At 36.0% G+C, this 22,459-nt stretch overlaps 1 protein-coding gene across 2 annotated transcripts in view; it reads left to right on the top strand.

Moving 5' to 3' along the window:
* BGLU42 (beta glucosidase 42) overlaps positions 1-19,874 on the top strand; it is a 139,688-nt gene extending 119,814 nt beyond the window's left edge. For both annotated transcript variants that reach the window (XM_089820545.1, XM_089820546.1), the window contains exons 8-13: positions 123-238; positions 591-805; positions 937-968; positions 18,956-19,058; positions 19,161-19,269; positions 19,421-19,874. In XM_089820545.1, the coding sequence (XP_089676671.1) occupies positions 123-238; positions 591-805; positions 937-968; positions 18,956-19,058; positions 19,161-19,269; positions 19,421-19,598 (753 nt within the window). In that variant the 3' untranslated portion in view covers positions 19,599-19,874. The remainder of the gene's footprint in view (positions 1-122; positions 239-590; positions 806-936; positions 969-18,955; positions 19,059-19,160; positions 19,270-19,420) is intronic.
* The last annotated feature ends 2,585 nt before the right edge of the window (positions 19,875-22,459 follow it).

The following is a 22,459-nucleotide window of genomic DNA, read 5'->3' as shown; positions in this document are numbered from 1 at the left end:
TGAATAGAACCATTGAACCCAAATCTAACTGGTAACTTAGAATAGAGATTGTGTTTTCTGGTAAAGAGTAATGATTGTGATGTCTTCATTCATTTTAAGTGCAAATTCTGTACATTTATCAGGGTATACAAGGTGGTATTATAGGTATCACAGTAGATGGTGAGGGAGCTGAGCCTTTTACAGACACAGAAGACGATAAAGCAGCAGCACAAAGACGCCTTGAATTTCAGTTTGGCTGGTACAATCTTTATGTAGACTTTTTAGCTGCATGGAAATTATTGCTTTTTTTAATAGGAGCATGGTATATAGGCTGCAGTTAAGTACTTGCACATGTGGGTGCTCTCTGTACTCATTACTTTTTTGTTTAACTGTCATAGTTCTCTGCAGAAATTAGTTTGGCAGGTACTCTAATGCTCTTTCATGATATTTTGGTTTCAAAAGATGGATCCGGTGCTTAGTTTTAAGATATTAAAGATATAATTTAACGTTATTAGCTTCCAGAAAAGCACTTAAAACACAATGATGAAAAGAATAGACACTTTGTTTCTTTATATCTTTTGTATAATTTTTAACTGGGATTGTCAACATAGGTTTCTAGATCCTCTCTATTTTGGTGACTACCCTGCAACCATGCGCAAGAAACTTGGGGACCGTCTTCCACAGTTCACTGCTAGTGAGGTTTCTTTACTGTGTGGATCAGTGGATTTTGTTGGACTCAATCACTATACAACACGCTATGTGACACCACCAATGGAGAAGTCTGAAGAAATTGGTTATTACAATGATCAGGATGTACATAGAATAGGTAAGTTCCTCAATTTAATGTTATACTACATTAAGTTTAACTTATCAGGTTAGAAAATCTCTCCATGTTTACAAATTATGTGATAGAACTTAGTGTGATATTATGAACTGATGCATGTGTGAATGTGACAGCTGAATGGGAAGGAAGGGCCATTGGAGAAAGAGTAAGAAAAATCTTCCTTAATCTTCATCTTAAAACCAAATTTCACTTTTTGCTCTCTTTGGTTATACTAGAAGTATTCGACTTCTTTCTGCATCTATCTGTTGTCTATCCTAAAAAAATTAATTACTTGCGGACATTAACATTCTTTATCTGTCTTATAAACCTCATTGAATCACATACATTAATCTTTTGATCAGTAACCCCACATTTGGTGATTATGTTTAAACAATGGCAAGATAAAACTAATACTTATTTTAGATGTGGTGGAGGGATTCTCAAGAAATATTAAATCAAATGAAAAGTGAAGGACAGTCTTCTATGTGGATTGGAAAAGCATTCGGCTATGCTTGGTTTGGTATTTAGTTTTCCTTATATTTAGAAAGAGGGGTCTATGGTAAACCTCAATATTCTAATATAACTATGGCAAGGGTAGAGTTACAAGTAACCATAGCTAAATAAGAAGTGGTAATGAATGTATACTATGTTGGTCATAAGCATGTACTCTTGTGTAATGTTCTTGATTGTTATAAATATTTCCTTACAAGAATGGTTTAATGGAGGCATCACATACATGGCTTTTTCTACAATACTAGATTCCTATCTTGAAAATTTTCTTGCTTCCTCGGTGCAATGTATATCTTTGGTTGAATCATATGGTGTTCTTTAAGATCTCCATTGAGAAAAGAACTCTTGACATCCATTTGGATGAACTTGCCAACCAAACAGGTTTGCCATTGTCAAAATCATTTGAATAGTCTTTATCTTCATCGGGTTGGAGTTAGGGGGCCAATGGTTTCTTAAAAGTCAATGTCTTGTTTTTGCGTGTAGTCTTTACCTATATAGTTTGGCTTTGTAGATTTTGTGTATTTTAATGCTACCATTTCTTGTGTATTTGATTTTGAAAATCCATTTGCATCCAACAGTTCTTTCCTCTCACTCATGGAAAAAGATCTCCAAAGAGAAAAGTAAACCAGCCTATATTAGTGAAAGAAGGAAATAAGAATTTAACATGATACCCCATGGATTGCTTTTCCACAGAGATATAATGTATAATATATATCCCCCTAATAGGAGAGAAAAAATGAGACTATGACTTTGCCCATAAAGAAGTAGCTCATATGCCAATCATATGAGCCTAAAAACAGAAAACAATCCATTGCTTGCAAATAATATTTCTCCCCTTAGAAAGAAATAAATCAATGGGTGATTGAAGATGTTATTCCTATTATTTGGATGAATAGGGAATTGCACATCTTGAACTCTAATGGCATGCTGTATTTTATGATCGAACATTTACAATCCCAAGAATCACGTATAATGAAAACACCCTATCACATAATAGAAAGATAACTAATTTTCTATGAAGCCTGAGATTTCATAAGATGCAAAAAGCTTATTGATTATAATATAAAATGAAACCCTGTGTATAAAGATAAGGATTAAACCATAGGATAGGATATAATTTAACTAAACACGTCTTAATCATATGATTGGGGAGATAAAAAAGAACATGGCCTAAAAGAAAAACTTAATTATAATTAATTAGATCATTACCTTTTTCACTATACATTACACTCTTGGTATTCACCTTTTATGTTTAATAGCAGGAACAAACACTATCAGTTTCTTTGAAAGAAAGTGTCAAGCTCCTTAGTAACATGGCGTTTTATTTTATCGGTAGTAGCATGACGTGAAGGTGACAGTGTCATCCACATTTCCCCTTGATGTTAGCTCCCTGGGTTCAATCATTAGTTTGAATTTAGACAATATGTTGGTGTACAAAGGTTTAGGAAAAATATTATATAACAACTTGATATTTATATTGACAAAAGTTCACAAAACTATCCTTTTAAAAGTTTCTCATAATTGAACTAATCTTGTAACATGATGTGTTTAGTCCTTGATGATAAATATGTTTTTTCACGAGCATGATACAACTTTTTTTTATTGCAAAAAATTGCAGTACTAGAATGAATATCCATTTAAAGCATATTGATTCTTTAGCTGCTTGAGTGGTTTTTTCACTCTGCAGAAGATGGCTGGCTTTCCTATTAAAGGGGGAGGCAATGATAATGGTGTAGTTGTTGCTACCATGGGGTTGGCCTAGTTGGTAGATGAGTCAAGTCTTAGTACTTCAGTTGATCCATCAAAGAAACAGCAATACTCACCAAGGTCTTCAGTGGTTCCTGCTATTGGGAGGGACAACATCAAGGCTGCTACATTTTTTGTTGAGGGGATGGCTATGGTCAAGAAGAGTTCTTGGACCTCACCTCTTGGAGGTCAAAAGCATGCCTCAAGGAAAGTATATGAGATAAAAGAGGGTCATGTCCAAGAAGGCATTTGGAAAATAGTGCAAAGTAAAAGGAAGAAAAGTGAGGTAAGTTTCAATATGCAGTTTCACTCCAATGCCAAAAGTGGACCAAATGTCTAGTTTTTCAGCTTTATGTTTTCCCTATATATTTTGTTTCCCGTTCAAGGGAGATATTTGTTTTGGGGACGGCAGTGGTTTGGTGCATAGCCTAGAAGGTCAGTAAGAGTTGGTATAAGGTTATCTTGCTTTGTGATATAGAAGGTGGTAACTTTGGTCATTTGTGGCTGTATTGCTGGAGCCTATCAATAGGCTAAGGTGGCTTGTAGCCATGATCTGATGTAAAAACTTTTCATTTTTACTTAACATGTACATAAAATGTTTTATATTATCTCCTCTATCACTAGAAAATGCTATAAATATATAATTACAAATGACCTTTAGGGTAATTGATAATTCAATACTTGAACTTTATAATTTTTTTATTTTCCCTTTGGCACAACATAACAATAATAAATTTATTGACACTTTTTAATGTTATAACTTAATTGATCTTGAACACTGGTAAATTGTTTATATTATGAAAATTTGCAAATACATTACACATGGGAAATGTAGGTCCAAGTGAATGAGAGAAATAAATGTTTAACTACAAAGGTCGGAAAGGTAAGTTCGACTAAAGTGAATGAATGTAAATGTGAGGCTAATGTCATGTTTAGGACAAGATGAGAATTCTGAACACAAGATGATGAAAATCATGCAACACAATATGATGGAAATCCTCTTGACACCTTTGCACATCATTCATCGTTTTACTAAGTCTTCACTCAAATTTTTATTTCTTGTGGAACACATCGAATGGATTACGTGAGTAGACACACCAATTAATATTGCAGTTCCACACAAGTGTTCTTTTTTTCAAGTTAAATCAAACTCTCCTATTTTTTCTTAGTTACCTAGTTCTCCCCCCTTGCCCTTCGAACCAGACAAATTTTGAACTTGTTACATCCCAAGTTTTGACCTTATTTAAAATATAGCTGTTGAGGTCCACATGAAGTCAGTTGACAGTTAAATTGGTTATAATCATGTAAATTGATAAGATGGTTAGTCGTTATAATTTCATGTGAAGATAACATATTAGTTGATTATTTATCACGAATTTATGGAATTGAAAAGGCAGCTAGCCGTTATGATTATTTATAACTTGTTATGATAATATGATTTAATCGCGGAGAATTTCCTTGTAGGAAACACGTTGAAGGGGTGGAAGCATTTTCAGAAAAGAATTAGGCACAGGAGCATCACCATCACTGGGCAGATGGGTTGAGGACCTAGCGACTTGAAATAGGATACATCTGTGGGACCCGCATGAGCTATTTAAATAAATAATTTGAGAAACATAAATAATTGAGTTAAAATATAAAACGTACCTCAAAGGATTTTTAATGATCTTTCACTATATTATTATAATAGATATATCTATATAAGTACATATAGATATAAAAATGAAATGAGACCATTATATTATAATAATTTAACAAAGTGAGGTCAACCCATTAATATATTTACATGTACATATATAATATAAAATTATAATAATATTCAAATATAATAACATTCAAATTATAATATTTGAATTATAACCTTCGAACTCTTTTTCCATCTTTATTCTTCCCTTGTTTATAATCGATTAAACACTTGGCATTTTCAATTGCCAAGATATTCTTTATGTTTCGGAAGCCAAAGAGTCTCCTTAGACCTTTTGATATCTTAAGATGGGTGGAGACAAGGAGGCAAGAACTCTCATACCTGATATATATTTTCATGGCACCCAACTACCTTCTTCTGAATTCCGACTCTCTCTCCCTTTTATTTCCGACTCTCTTGCTTAAGTCAACAAAATGCAACTTCAATTGGAAAGATCACTGATGATGCCCTAGCAATCAATTTTTATTTATTATCTTGATTTCAGATTATGTGATTCATATATACTTGGGTTAATGGCGCCTAAAGAATGTTTATGGGAGGCTGAAACATAGTGGCCAGCTAGGCACAAACTACCTTGTTCATGCTATGATTTTTCTATGATCACTTCCGCCTTCTACCACAACACCCGAATTCCTTCTTCTTAATATCGATATCCCTGCCAATACTAGTCTATATCTTTCAATAAATTCTTCCCACAATTTCATGCCCATTTAGATATTTTGCTAGAAATCGTGAAGTACTTTTATGTTGGAGCTGTGTTATTTACTTTGCAAATATAGGTGTGACAAGTAGCTGAGCACTCAGGAAGACATCATCTACAAATTATCTAGGTTATGTGGAACACCCGAATCCAATGTTTCTAATCTATTTTCTTGAATAAATGGTGCAATAGTAGTAAACTACAGTATTTATCATGATGATAACTTGTTGATATCTTGTTTGATATTACAGAATTGATTCTCTTTTAAGTAGATTTATTCATGGAAACTGAAAGCCAAGTAACCATAAAATGAATCCATAAATCATTATGCCAATGGAGATTAGAATTATACAATAAATTATGCATTCTTTAAGAATATCTTTTTCAAATCTCAGATTGTGATAAGCTAGAAAATATATATATTTTATAATTTAGTTGAGGATCAATAGACAGAGCCGATTGCTTTGAGATTCGAGCACCTAGGATTCACCAACTGTATAGCCATGGAAAGGGTGAAGAGATGAGATGGAGTCTGCAATGACTTAGAAAATAAAAGTCAGACATAATACATTAATTGTAGAATAATATCATTTAATAGCTCATGCATGATCATGTTATTATCTCCTGCTGTCAAGTCGAGTGGTGTGGTTAGATACCAGGATGCTCAGCAGATGACAAGATGATCCCTGTCTATTCCAGGTAGGGAGGGCCTTTCTCGTTAGAGATTGTGTGGGGAATAAGTTAAGGTCTGAGGTTGGGTGGTTAAGCCCCTGGTAATGTTTCACCTCTCTCCAAATTGTCGAATGCATCACAGACAAAGATAAGCTATACACTCAATTGTTTGTTGGAACAGGTATTTTTACTTTTACGATGTATAGCCAAAACTAAGGTAAGATTAATTGAGTTATGTCATCGTTACAATTATTTTACATTTAGTTGTGAGAGACAGATTTATCTGATGAATTGTTATATCAACCTTTCATTTATATGAATAATAAATAGGAGCATATCTTCTAATCTTATGTTATTGCCATAGAAGGCAATTGGAAGGAAAGAAATGGTACATTGGTATCTGAAGCCCTAAATGATACAATGGTATCTGAAGCCCTAATTGATTCAGTAGTATCTAAAGCTCTAATTGATACAATGGTGTCTAATGCCCTAAAAGGAACATCAACCAATCCTACATCTCTTTTTGATGCAATCTCATCCTCATCAATATGAGATAGATCTTCTGGCTCTACATCCCATTCTGTTGCTAGGCTCTCTTGTACACGTGTGTCGTGTGATCTACGATATGCAAGACATTGAGTACAACAAGCTTCTATACTCTCTTAGAGGTAAGTTTGTTCCTCTTAACAGAGTGGATGCAACACACAAGTAGACAAGCATACATGCACACAATTAGAGGTAAGTTTGTTCCTCTTAACATAGTGGATGAAACAACCAAACACAAGGACCCAAGCACCCAAGTACCCAAGTGGTTCTGCAATAGGTGGGGCTGCAGTGCGACAACCCTTGGGCGGCAATGGGGGTACTTGGGTGCACCAAGTACCTATCTCGGGGATGTCATTGCACCTGGTTCAGGGGTGTTTGAGGTCGGATGTGTGTCCCCTTGTTACACTGTATATTTATAACAATTAATTGCAAGGCTTCTTCACGCTCAACTCCAAGAGTCTTCATGAATACATTTTTTACTTTAATCCCCTTTGCTTTATACTTAGGCACATGTTTGAATATTATAAATATAATTAATTAACGCCCTCTTGCTCCAAAAATGGCCTTTTCATTAATATCATGATATTTTGACACATAAGGTCATTGTTTCCTGCGCCCAAGATTCAAAAGTTTCAAGCTCAGTTCCAATGAACTATGACACTTAAGGTGGCCAGTATACAATGTGAGCAAAAATAACCTCTGTGTATTTAATTAAATAATAATCATAATTCACCCATCTGCCAAAAATAAAAATTGAGAGCATCATTCAACTCCTCTGACTCTTTGAGCTCATTGGAACCATCGGTTGACTTACTATAAATAGTAAGTCCCACTAAATGGAGCCATAACCCTCAATAGGGTCATCTAATCATCAGTATTAGCCTACAAGGGCCCTATAATAAGCTAAATCCATCCTCTATGATGATCACAATAAAATGGGGAAATTACAATACCATGTAATGTGCTTGTGCTATTTCAGTGCCTATGGGAGCACCTTCAGTTGATTAGACCAACAACTAGAGATGCCATACATGGCAAGGAGTCGGAGGTTGCATGGAAGGAGGCTAGAGGTTGCATGGTAGGAAGTCGAGGCCGCATAGAACTGACCTAGAGGCTGCATAGTAGGAGTCCAAAGGTCGTACAGAATGGAGTCCGTATGCTGCAATGAAGGAAGTCGGAGGCCACATGGAAGGAAAGTTAGAGGCTGAAGGCTACATGGAAGGAGGCCAAGGGCCGTATAGAAGGGAACCCGGAGGCTGCAAAAGGAAACCTAGAGGGTGAACGGAAGGAAGCCAACGGCTGCATAGTAGGAAAGAAAGCATTGATAGGAATAAAGAATGTGTCGTACAAGATTTCAATCTGCTATCCAGGAAATATAGTGAATTCAAATGTTATATGTCAAAGAAGATAATATTAGAACACCAATTGCACAAGATATATGCCAAATAGAATAGATGTTGAACATAGATATTTGCCAATTATATTCACAAACAGAGATGATACACTAGATGTGCAGATTTGAAGCAAAGCAATGCAGAGAATTGAAGTAGGGTGAGGGTTGAATCCCACCGAAGTTGAACTAGCCAAGTAGGGAAGATCTTTCACTTCCGAAATAGCTAATAGTACATAACTCCAACAGAAATTGTAATGTCCCCATTTTTGTTAGTATTAGAGTTTCAGGGATTAACCTATTGTAGTGATTCTCGTAGGCTAATTATTGTGGATAGAGGGTCTTTCGAGGCAATGACTTGGCTTGGGAGGGCCTTATCTTCTCCACAATTCAGTAAGCTATAGGTTGGTCTTCGTTTGGCTCTGATTGGACTTCGTTTGGGCTTAGTTTTGTGTACTTACTTACAATTTGTGGTAAGTTGGGTGTTGATAGAGACAAACCCTTTCTATTTTTGGAAAGTGCATTTGGTCACATGGAGAAATAATACGTATGACTACTGTGTCAGACAACGTATTTAAATGATGAGTATTTTGAGAGTTATTATATTTTTTAGTGGCCAAATTAATATCAATTATTAAATAACTTATTATAAAGTTATAATTTAACTTTATAATTTCACTTAAGTTGGGAGTTGAGTTATCATTGGAAAGTACCATCTATTAATTAGTTAAGCCAAGTCAAGTGAGAGAATCTAAAGGAAGTTTCTAATTAATATTGTGTGGTGAAGCTTCTTTGTTGAAGCAACAAAAGGGAATTTGGAGGTTATAAATACAAGCCTATTTGTTGAGAAAAGGATGCTTGAATATTTATTTGCTTTTGTGGCTTTCCCGAGGTTCTGATTTTTGTGCCCTTGCTAAAGTGTAAGGGTTTGATCTGAGGTTACTGAAGATTGAGTTGTTGTCCAGTCTAATGCTGAGGTATAGTAGACTAAGCTGTGTTTAGAATTTGATTGGCCTCCCTTCTGCATTTTCTGTTGCTAGAAGGACATTATTGGTGTTGCGAGTTAATAGCAATTTAATTCGCAATTAAGGAGTCTCCATTTTGAGTTTTAAATACTTGAATCTTTGATCTTTGAGCGCTGGATTTGTTTGCATGACTGGGTGTTTATATATTAATGTGGAGCCTGTTCATATCTGCATATTTGGGAGTCTATGGTCACAGAGTTTGGCAGCAAGGAATTACTGTTACAGCATACCCTTGCCTTGGCATTGACATTTTGGGAGGAGAATGGGAAGGAGTTTATGATACTGCTGTTGGTATCTGTCGACATTATTTCTAGGCATTTGAACCAGTTTGTAGACGCTGCTAGCAGAAGATTTTGGCACCCAATATAGTGGTCGGCATTATCAGTGGTCTGAAAATTTTGTACCCAATGAATGCATAGTTCCTCCGCTGTTGGATGTTAGATTCTTCAGAATTCTGGTTGTTTACATAACTGTTGTTGAAGGCAGCACATTCACTGTTTGGCATCATTTTGGGACTGCCATAGCAATACATTTCAGACCTGCAAAATGGTGGAGAAGCTCGAGGCTAATTGTGACAATCATTTCCAGGTTCACACACAGTTGTATGGTGTTTAGTAATTGCAATCTATAAGACAATAATTGAAGGGGACTTATTCATTCAACCCTTTATCATCTTTCTAATATCGCTATGAATGTGAAGTTTAAAATTAAATAAGTATGGAATTGGCATTACATCTGGTTATATTAATTTAACCGATTAGAAGATTTGAAGATTCTTAAAAGTTCCTAGTTACATTCTAATAAAAAACTAAGATGACTGTTTCAACCATACTTAGCCATACTAGGGAATGATTGCGAAGTGTTTGACACAATGCTAGATTGTTGATTAATGAAAGAAATTGATTTTTGTTTAAGCTGTAATCAAACAAGGTTATTAAAGTGGTATCAGAGCAGTTTCCTGCCAACCTGCAGGAATTGGGCTCAATTTGATTAGTGCTTCATTTCAAAGATTTGGTTTTCAGTGTTATGGATGGTGACAAGAGGTTTTATATTCATTATACTCAAAGAGGGCGTAGTTCTCTGCCTAGGGATGGAGAATTTGAGATACGGGGTATTGTGAAACAGTTGAATGTGCTTGTGAATGAGTTGAATCAAAATCACAAATGGATCACCCAACTTATTTCAAATCCAAAATTTGGGCAAAGCATGATATCACTTTTTTGAAGAGCGAAATGTGATGGGAAAGTTCCAGCTACATATGTGTGGGACATTTCTTATGAGACACTGCATGAGTTGGTCACAGTTTGGTAGAATGTGATGAGAATTCATGTCAGGTTGAATCAAATGATGTAGTTGTTGGCATGAGTTCCCAGGATCATGTATTTGATGACGATGCAACGATAGTGGGAGTAGGAGCATGCGAGGATAATGTCATATCAGTAACCACTTTTGTTTCGATTGAGCCATCTAGCGAGGAGTTTAACAATATGCATGCAGTGCTTGTAGATGTGTGCCCTGATGATAGTAAACATGTCAATGATGACTAGGTGAGTGTTGTCTTAGTACACATGTCAATGATGATTAGGTGAGTGGTGTCGAGGCATAATCATGTTATAGTTCAGATCAGCACAGTGGTGAGGTTCACTTCATGGACAATCCTATGTTTGATATGGATGCAACATTGTCTTATGATAGTTTGTTGTCTGAAGTTGATGTTGATCACTCACTTGAGTGGAGTTGGACTCAATTTTCACCATCTGCAGATTTTGTTCAGTTTTCTGTTGCGGCATTTGGTGATGTTCTTGTGTCCACAAATTTTGCTGTAGCTACACCTATTGTTGATACAATTGGCATGAGTGCATGTGGTTCTCGTGTAGCTACATCTTTTTCTTAGTTTGTTGGTGATAATCACGATTTCAATCCTGTATATATTATATGGGTGGCTATAAGGAAGAAGAGTATGTTAAGATCTCCTATAGAGTTATCTTCTGGTGATGCCCTGACTTTCGCATCATTAGCACAGGTGCTAGGTGCTATATTGTAGGAGATGTTGATGAACCTGATGATATTGGCATGTAGTTGGTTTAGTGGTGATAGGGATGCCACAAACTTCGTTATTTGGGATCCAGGTGGAGGTTGGAGTTCATTGTATTGCCGGATTGCTTGAGGACAAGGAATCTCTAGGAGGGAGGACTGTAATGTCCCCATTTTTGTTAGTATCAGAGTTTCAAAGATTAGCTTATTATAGCAATCCTTGTAGGCTAATTATTGTGGATTGAGGGTCTTTTGAGGTAGTGGCTTGGCTTGGGAGGGCCTTATCTTCTCCACAATTCAGTCAGCTATAGGTTGGTCTTTGTTTGGCTCAAACTAGACTTCGTTTGGGCTTAGTTTTTTGCATACTTACTATTTGTGGCAAGTTGAGTGTTGATAGAGATAGACCTTTTCTATTTTTGGAAAGTGCATTTAGTCACATGGAGAAATAATAGCTATGACTCCTATTTCAAATAGCATATTTAAATGATGAGTATTTTGGGAGTTATTATATTTTTAGTGGCCAAATTATTATTAATTATTAAATGGTTTATTATAAAGTTATAATTTAACTTTATAATTTCACTTAAGATGAGAGTTGAGTTATCATTGGAAAGTGTCATTTATTAATTAGTTAAGCCAAGTCAAGTGAGAGAATCTAAAGGAAACTTCTAATTAATGTTGTGTGGTGAAGCTTCTTTGTTGAAGCAACAAAATGGAATTCGGACGTTATAAATACAAGCCCATTTGTTGAGAAAAGGATGCTTGAATATTTATTTACTTTTGTTGCCTTTGTAGCTTTCCTGAAGTTCTGATTTTTGTGCCCTTGCTGAAGTATAAGGGTTTGATCTAAGGTTATTGAAGATTGAGTTGTTCTCTAGTCTATTGCTGAGGTATAGTAGACTAAGCTGAGTTTAGAATTTGATTGGCCTCCCTTTTGTATTTGTTGTTGCTAGGAGGACATTATTGGTGCTACAAGTTAATAGCAATTTAATTCGCAATTAAGGAGTCTCCATTTTGAGTTTTAAATACTTGAATCTTTAATCTTTGAGCGTTGGATTTGTTCGCATGACTTGGTGTTTATATATTAGTGTGGACCCTGTTCATATCTGCATATCTGGGAGTCTATGGTCACATAGTTTGGCAGCAAGGAATTACTGTTACAGCATACTCTTGCCTTGGCATTGACATTTTGGGAGGAGAATGGGGAGGAGTTTATGATACTGCTGTTGGTATTTGTCCACATTATTTCTCGGCATTTGAACCAGTTTGTAGATGCTGCTAGCATAAGATTTTGGCACCTGATATAGTGGTCGGCATTATCAATGGTCTGCAAATTTTGTACCCAATGAATGCATAGTTCCTCTACTATTGGATGTTAGACTCTTCAGAATTCTGGGTGTTTACATGACTGCTGTTGAAGGCAGCACATTCACTGTTTGGCATCATTTTGGGACTGCTGTAGCGATACATTTCAGACCTGCAAATTGTTGGAGAAGAAGCTCGAGGCTAATTGTGACAATCATTTCCAGGTTCACACATAGTTGTATGATGTTTAGTAATTGCAATCTGTGTTAAGACAATAATTGATGAGGACTTGTTCATTCAACTGTTTATCATCTTTCTAATATCGCTATGAATGTGAAGTTTAAAATTAAATAAGTATGGAATTGGCATTACATCTGGTTATATGAATTTAACTGATTAGAAGATTTGAAGATTCTTAAAAGTTCCTAGTTACATTCTAATAAAAAACTAAGATGACTGTTTCAATCATACTTAGCCATACTAGGGAATGATTGCCAAGTGTTTGACGAAATGCTAGATTGTTGATTGATGAAAGAAACTGATGTTTGTGTAAGCTATAACCAGAGAGGGTTATTATAGGAATTCATAGTACAAAGAAACAATCCAAATCACATAGTAACAACTTCTTACATGCCGCACATAAATACCCCTTTGGAGAAAACTCTTGAGGATTTACAAAGAATGCAAACACAACAAACTCCTACCAATAATAATAAAATTTGGGCTCCTTTATTAGTTAAATAAGTCCTTGTGATATTATTTAGTTTGTAGGACCATTTAAGTAACTAACCTAATTAAAATATTTTATTAAAAATTGGGGACATTACAAATCCTCACTGCCTAAAGATTTCTTTCCCTCAAGAAATCCATCATCAAACGGTTTGCCCACTGTAGCTCCAGGATTCCAAACCAAGCGTGGATACTGATAGTTGTATGTATTGAAGTCTTCATGCCACGTCATGATCACGTAGATACACTTAGATGTAGGCGAGAAAAGGTAAATATCCATTAAGCTTCCTATGTGCCACTCTGATATAAACATTGCCATGGCAAGAGTCATTAGGATCCCATTGGGATGCCTTGATGATTTGATCCAAAGCCTTCATAGCATCATGCACATTAATTTCTTCATGAATCCCATAGCTTAGGTACAACTTGCAGTTTCCATAAGGATGCCCCTCACAAAAAGAGGTGGCAATCATATATGCCTTGGACCCAGCCAAAGGGTAAACTCCATATTCTACCAACTGTAAAGATTGTTCCTACAAACAATCCTCGACCAAGTCCGCATCACCAGGAAGCTGAACAACTACCGTAGAGCTTCTTTATTCGGAGAATTGCTAGTAGAGTTCATATTTTCATTAGGTTGATCATTGGGTGTTGGTAAAATGATATTTGTGCGAGTCTCTTCTTCCAAAATCCTTTCAGGTACCAAATAGGTTGTCTTTGTAGTAGATGATGTCATTGACTACCTTTTATTTGTTGTCCTGAATGTCGTTGTCCATCAGTTTGCATGCAAAAGTGTTCTTAGAGTATTCGACCAATAGACATGCCTTCCAATCGGCTAGAAATTGAGATAGAGACCATATGGCATCACTGGGTGCCATAGTGTGATCCAAGCCCAAACTCTCAATTCTCTCAATAGTTTGGCAAAATCACTATCTTAGATACCAATGTAATGTGCGTGTGTTATTTTGGTACCTGGGGGAGTACCTTCAGTTTATGAGATCAACAAGAAGAGATGTCGTACAAAATAGAGAGTTGGAGGTTGCACGGAAGGAATTCAAAGGCCGCATAGAAGGAAGTCGGAGGCCACATGGTAGGAGGCCGAAGACCACACGGAAGAGAATTACCAACTCCGATACCATTGTAATGTACCTATGCTATTTTGGTGCCTACAGGAGTACCTTCAGTTCATGAGGCAAACAAGCAGAGATGGCGTACACGGTAGGGAGCCAAAGGCCACACAGAAGGAAGCTGGAGGCTAGAGCCTGCACAGAAGAGAACCCAAAGGCCGCATGGAAGGTAACTCGATGGTTGCATGGAGGGAAGTTGGAGGCCACACGGAAGGAACCTTGAGGCTACACGATAGGAACCCGAAGGTTGTACAAAAGCGAGTCCGGAGGCCGCACGGAAGGAACCTAGAGGCTACACGGAAGGGAAGCTAGAAGCCGCATGGTAGAAAATCGGAGGTCTCGTTGTAGTAGGTTGGAGGCTACATAGAAGGGAGGTCGATGCCACACGGAAGGGAAGCTGGAGGCCGCACGGAGGTAAGTTGGAGGCCGCACGGAAGGAAGCAAGAGGCCACACAGTAGAAAAAAGGTACTTACAAGAATAAATAATTGTCATACAGGGCTTGAATCTGCTATCTGAAAAGTACAATGAATTCCAACATCATATGCTAGATAAGATAATATCAGGACACCAATTGCACAATATATATGCCAAACAAAAATAGATGTTGAATATAGATATTTGCCAATTATATTTGCAGACAAAGATGACACTCTAGATGTGCAGATCTGAAGCAAAGTAACACAGAGAATTGGAGTAGGGTGAGGGTTGAATCCCATTGAAACCAAACTAGCCAAATAGAGAAGATCTTTCACTCCCGAAATTGCGAACAATATAGAACTCCAACAGGAATTCGCAGTACAAAGAAATAATCCAAATCGCATACTAACTTCCTACATGCTGCACATAAATACCCCTTTGGAGAAAACTCTCAAGGATTTACAAAGAATGCCAACATAGTAAACACCTATCAATAATTAATAAATTTAGGTCTCTTTATTAATTAAATAAGTCCTTGTGATATTATTTAGTTTTTTAGGACCATTTAATTAACTAACTTAATTATAATATTTTGTTAAAAATTAGTGACATTACATACTATTGGGAAAGACGTAATTGTTAGGACATGGCTATCCTCCCTAGAAATTGCACCATTGACTAAATTTCAAAAAAACGAAAACACAATGAATTTTTTTGAAATTTTCAGCATTTGATCTTCATGATTTGTATATTTTGTGATCGAAAACAACAAAATTTTTGAGAAAATTTCGCTTTGTTTTTGTGAATTTGAAAGAATCATGTTTGAATTTTTTTTTTGTCTTTGGTGCATGTCTGAAGATTAGCCAGCGCCTAATTGTTAGTGGGTATAAGGAAGTTTTTTGTTTGGTTGGTTGGCTATTTCTGCAGTCAAAGTCAGAAATTAATAAAATATTGATATTTATTTATGCTATTAATTCTAAAAGATTTTTGTGTGTATTATTATTATTATATTTTTAATAATTATTTTATATCAGCAATACACAGAATTATTGAATGATCTCTGTTATATGCATTATTCATAAATTTAGTGAAATAATATAGTTTTCAAATATTTAAAATGGTGAAAATCTTATGATGTTTATTTATGAGATCTTTTCAAAACAAGTTGAAAAAACCCAGTCAAGCTGAATTCAAACCGTTTGACAGAATGCCTGTGCATTATAAATTGTGAAAATCACAAGGCAACATATGTTTTGGGTAGTATGTTATAGGAGTGTTATGCAATTGAAAGGAAAGGACACTATACACTTATCCAGTAGACTGTTCAGCACAAAGAATACAAGCACTTCGCGCTTGTTTAGTAGAGTGCAATTGCTTAGCACAAGCACTTGTCACTTATTTAGTGCAGTCCAGTTATAGATCTTTTACTTATTCAGTGGCCAGCAAGTATGATTCTTTCCACTTATTCATTGTGGTCATCAAATAAAGCACTTCTGGTGGAGGTGCTAACATCTAGGACATTACAAGGTTAGCTCACATGCATTACAATCATCAACGGAATTATAATTGTATGTATAATTTGATAATGAATGAGATTGCTGAAACAATCCTGGATAGAACCAAATGGCACAAAACAGTCAGCTCATCCATGAAACAAAAGCAATGTGCCTTGTAAGCATGAAGTGTAATGTTGGGTGCAGGTCTGATAACACCTTGTTGTTGCGGTATTTTTGTCAAAATGAACTTAAACATTGCTCGTAATGCTCAGAAAAATTGGAAGGAAGCAAACTAACACATCTGAGTACTACTGGAAAATCACTTCAAAACCATTTTTGAGACACCAAAACTTCGCTGTAAAGAATAACATAACAAACTGATAAAATAAATAAGACCTAAACTGGAATGTGACAGCATATTATGTTGCTATAAGTGCAGGTGCAGCCAGTACATAACACCTCTAAACTCATCACCAATGAGTTTTCCACACAATGAAGAACTGAAAGTATCAATGGACTCTTAATAGCCTCCAAATACAAAGAAATGAGCATTATTAATAAGGCGTTTCATTTTCAACATTCGCATGCCTCATCCTTGATTAATATAGTGTCCCTTGGAAATGTTATGGCCCAGATGCACAACCTGCACAAATATCATCAGAAGAAACTCAAACAACAGGAAAATGAATTTATTACCCAGCAAGAAGATTCCTCAAATGGTACGAACAAAAGAGGAGTGTATAACAATTAGGTACAACAACGGTACATCCAGCTTAAGAACTTCAAAATCCTCTTTCAAAACTTTCATAAAAATGCACCTCAGTAATTGAAAATTACAAGACATCAAACTGATTCATTTTCATCTATTATAATTGGAAACTTTACTTGTACCTTATTGGTGGATTCCTGGATGAAATCACTCTTACCAGCTAGACTTTTTTGCTTTGTTTCCAAAATGAGTAATCTCAAGAATATTTTCATCGTTTAGGAATTTTGATAACACAGGTTATCTCCATAGGCAGAAGCAAACAACATTTCATGACTACCCTCCCAAATGAACCCTAACATCCTTTTTATAACATTTTGGAGGGGAATGTATAGTTATTGAAAAAAACAATTCCTTTTTCCCTTCACATAAATAAATAGTAATCCATCATCTACCAAAAGACACTCTTGTGTCAGGATGTTCCCCTTGTGGCTTGCTTAAAATAATTTTTTAATAAATAATTACACCAAGTTGCCTTTTTGATATTTTCTCCTTTGTACAACACTAACTTTAGTTATGATGATTTGATAACTCAATAAATTACTCAAGTTGTGGAAAGTATCTATTTAATATCAATATGAATTTCTAATGGTAGCTATACGTCACTAAAGACTTAGGACAATGAATTGAAGGAATTGGTTGAATGTCTAAAAATAGCAATACCTATTCAAAAAGTTTGGATAACTTCCAAAAAGCTAGAATTACATTATGAAAGCATCTAGAGGTTCACCAAGACCTATTGAACTTGTTTGCCAGGACCCATACCACTGCTTGACCAATCATGTGCTCTCCAAGAAGTTTGGAGTTCTCCCTTAACCATCAATTAGCCTACAAGAAAATGCAGAAAATAGAGTATTTGAACACAAACAAGGCTTTCTTAAAAAAGGGATAATACAAACTTTTTGATAATGAAAATGCAACAATAAAGGTATGGGGAGATAGGAGAGTGAGGAATAGCAAGTGATAATGCTGAATAGATAGCCATTGCAGGTGTACTATGTATTATTAATAATATGAATTTTTTTTTTTGTTCATGTATGAATGTGAATGCATGTTACCTTTCTAACCCTTCATAAAATGGTAGAATATTCTGAATGACTAATAAAATGGGCATAATTTAATTGTGTGTTGCATTAGCTCCAACCAGGTTAAAAGATCCCATAAGTTGGTGTACGATATATATTACTTATGCGAACAGAAATTAAAAATCAGAAATCAACCCATACTGAACATAACATCCTGTATAGTGCTTAACTTTTCATCTTTGAAAGGGTTCTTATAAATGAAGGGATATTTGTAAATTACAATTAGTTATCTTTGTAGTTTTCTTACTAGGGGTAAGAAATAAACATCTGTCTCTGTGCAGATTGTTAACTGGCTTGCATTTGTGATTTTGTCCTAGCATGGTTTTGCTTTATTTATGGTCTCATATTTGCAAACTCTATGAACTACTATGATCATATGGTCTGGTTGGTGAGGATAATGTTTTCTTTGCTAGCATTCTGCACTGTTTTTTGAAGTTGCAGAGAAAGACTTGCATCGATTCCTACTGTTTTCTTTCTCCTTCCCATTGCTGAGGCTGCTGTTTTTTGGCTCCAACTAGACTGTTGTATGTATGCTGTCTTGTTTTGTTTCGAGTTCCTGACTGTTAAGGGGTGGAGATCCTTTCAAAACCTTTATTTTACCTTAAATCAAAAACATGGTTTCAAATTTATCTTCAGACATATTGAAGCTTAATTCTTATTCCATATAATTACCATCGATCAAAATGTTCGACTAAAATTTCTTATCGAAAGTACATTTGAAATGTATTCCATATAATTACCATTAAATTGTTGTAAATTTCTTTTCAAAATTATATTATTGCTTATTCCATATAATTAAGTTTTAAAATGTTAGTTTAACATGATCTTGCTGCAACAAGTTTCATTTGTCAATGGTAAATGGATCTTCTTAGTAAATCGGAAAGGTCATCTGCTTCCAGGCTGCATCAGAGTGGCTTTATATTGTCCCATGGGGTTTGCAAAAAGTTCTAATGTGGTTGACAGAGAGATACAAAAGACCTCCAATTTATGTTACAGAGAATGGTAAGTTGGCTTTATGAATCAAACTGCAAAGTTTGTGTTTGAATCCAAAGATGCTGATGTGCTTGGATTGTAGTTTCTTTATAACCTGCTGATAATAACCAGGAATGGATGATGACGATTCTGAAATCACATCCCTAGAAGAAGCACTCTGTGATACAAAACGAGTAAACTACTTCAAAGGCTATTTGGCTTCTCTTGCTGCGGCTATGAGGTTTGATGCTTTTGTACTGAGCAGAATGTTTGAACTATTTTTCCCTGGTTATAACATAGAGAGTCAATTCAGTTAGACTAAACATGTTTTTTATACCATGGATATTATATTATTCTCTTGATAACAAATTCTTGAAAATTCTGTTATGCAGGGAAGGTGCAGATGTTCGTGGTTATTACGCTTGGTCACTTGTTGATAATTTTGAGTGGGCTCAAGGCTATACAAAGCGCTTTGGTTTGGTTTTTGTAGACTATCAAAATGACCTTAAGCGACATCCAAAATCATCTGCTCTTTGGTTTGCTGAATTTCTTCAGGAAAGCAAAACCTAAATGATCATGCAAAGGGGCAGAACACTCGGTAGAAGATTCTCCTCTCTTTCTTTCATGTAATGAACATACAAGCCATTTAGACTTCAATCTCAATCTTTTTAATGGACTTAGATGACTGTAAACGTTTAGCGTATTTGTCAGTGAATAGGAGTATAATGATGATGTATTTATTTGATGTTGACATCAGAGATCTTGAAAAGCAAAGAAAGACGGGATCAATCTGATTTTCATAGAAAAGGGCCAAAATGGAATTAGAAGTTTAACACCTTAGTAAAATTTGAGCAATGGCTAGTTAACAGATATGTTATGTTCAGTTGATCCTTAGATTCTGAACTGTTTGGGCTAGTTGTTTTTCATGTTTTATAACATTGTAAGATGACAACAAATACAGAGAAATGTAAGGAGTAACTTACAACCATCAGCCAAAGAGAAAATATCCTACTAAATTACAGAAGACCCATTCAAGTTGGAGATGAAAAAATACGAGCCAAAATAGTTCCCTATATAAAGAGCACCAAAACCATTATCGCAGTAGCAGCGTACTGATGTAAGAGTTGACAGGCATTAACAGAGTCAGTAATCACAAAAAAGTCACAGGGGATCCACTACCTTGGGTAGAATCCAACTCATTAGTTGATTGGTCCACAAGAGTAGTCTGCAGAGTTGGTTAGGGAACCTCCAGCACTCAAAAGTGGGCACATCTACAATCTCATTTGGCACCTCCCTGTCATGACACATTGGGTTCCAGAGAATTCAGAAGAGTCCCACCATAACCAAAAGCTGGAAGTGGAATACTAACCAAATCAAATTTCATAGAACTCACTTTAGAAGCTTCAAACCTTAAGTCTTTAAGAAAAATGCTATGCAGAATCCCCTGACCCCTGTAGCCTCTGCTTCCTAGTTTTCAAAATAGCACATATCTCTAGAGTAGTATTATAAACCAAATCAGGTCGAGTTACCTGTTCCTTCTAAGCTTGAAGAAATCCTTTCTATACCTAGTTGAAAACTAGTGGTGCCAATAGAGGATTACTGTCCATAGGAATGGAGCCCTCACAACCATCAATCTTTCTAGCTCACCACTCCCCATAACAATGTGGCAGGTCAAACTTGCTTACCAATCAGAAACCTGTTGAATCTTGGAGAATCTACAAGTTTACCACTAACCCAACAGTATAACTGTATAATTGTAATGTCTCCTTTTCCTAGCCATTATTCTCTAATGTGTCATTAGCCCTCTTCACCTTGGTCTTGTGGGCTAACCAAGACTTTGTAGGGATCCGTGTGAGCTTCAAGACAGGCATCTTCAGTTTCAGGCAGACTGGAGTTGAGATAATAGGATTTCCAGATACTATATATATTAAGTCAATAGGGGTCTGTATTTCTGGTTTTGCAGTATTGAAGTTGCATCTTGCCGAGAGCATTCTGGCAAGCTATTATATATGGCTTTTTGAGTTTGACAAGATATTTATTTTAATGCCAGAAGATTCAATGGATTATTTATTATGCCACTTTATTATGAAAAATGAAACATTAATTAAAAGTGGAATAAGATACAAAAGAAATATAGAGTTGAGCAAAGGAAAATGAACAGACACGAAGATGTCTACAAAAAGATCTTTAGAATTTCATTCTCTTCATGCTTGGTTTATGGTCTTGGGTTGTCATTTTCTCACTTGGAGAGATACTTGGGAAGCTTTCAGCTTTCAACTAGCCGGAGGAGGGAATCCCTTGAGCTGGAAGACAATGGATGGAAACCATTGTCCATTGGAGAAGTCAGATTAAGGGTCTCAATTGTGCTTTCACGTTCTTTGTTATTCAATTCAATTGTTACTATTGAATTTAAGATTGGGATAAGTTATTCTATTGCTGAACTTATATTGTAATAACAAATCTGAAGTTGTAGATAACAACAATAATATTTTGAGTGAACAAGAGGCTATAGGCAGATGGGTAGTTCGAATCTTTCCTAAGACCTTTACCAGACCTAATTGGAGGATTGATCCTAAGGTTAGGAAGATTCTCATTCATAATTTGTCCACAGTGTTGAATGTTGAGGATAATGACATCATTGCCACCCCTATCACTGAGGAGGTTAGGAAGGTGGTGCTCTCCATGAAAGCTTATAAGGGCTCAGGCCCTAACGAGTTCTTGCGGTCTTCTTCCGACACATTTGGGAGATAATCAAGATGGATTTGACTGGAGCTACCAGAGATTTCTTCAGGACAGGTAATTTGCTGAGGAAGTTAAACAAAACTTTTATTGTTCTTGTTCCTAGGGTGTCTGATCCTGTGGCTTTCACTGATTTTAGACCAATTAGTCTTTGCAACACTATTTATAAAGTCTTTTCCAAGGTCCTTGTTAACAGAATAAAACCCTTCCTTGGTTACTATTGGCCATTTTTGTCCCCCATTCAGCCCATCACTGATAACCGATCTGAGAGATCTTCAATGGGTTGGATTCTTTGATGTGGGTTAACATGCTTTTGGTCGGGTTAACGTTTCATGTTAACTCGGTCTCTTCATGAGCCGAGTTGGCTCGATTCCTTCATTAGCCGAGCTAGTTCAGTTTGTTCATTGACTGAGTTGGCTTATTTTCCTTCATGTGTCGATTTGTGGGTTAACGCACGTTTTCTGTCGGCGTTAACATTTTGCATTAGGCATTTTCGTCATTTCAGAGAATGACTTTGCTGCTCTTTCCAAAATTGTGAAATTGTTGCTGCCTCTTCAATCGAACATTCGAGAAATGTGCCGACTAACAATTGCATGTCATGTGGCGGATCCTTCTTGTGCTGGGATGCTTTTAATCGGACAGTTCTTGTATTTTCACATTGCTGCGCTTTGCTCTTGCAAAGATACGATGGT

The sequence above is a fragment of the Cupressus sempervirens genome, chromosome 3 (assembly GCF_028749045.1).
Source record: "Cupressus sempervirens isolate cs-2001-9-10 chromosome 3, ASM2874904v1, whole genome shotgun sequence".
Taxonomy (NCBI): domain Eukaryota; kingdom Viridiplantae; phylum Streptophyta; class Pinopsida; order Cupressales; family Cupressaceae; genus Cupressus; species Cupressus sempervirens.
Note: the sequence above shows the minus strand (reverse complement) of the source record. Positions and strands in the feature narration are given on the sequence as shown.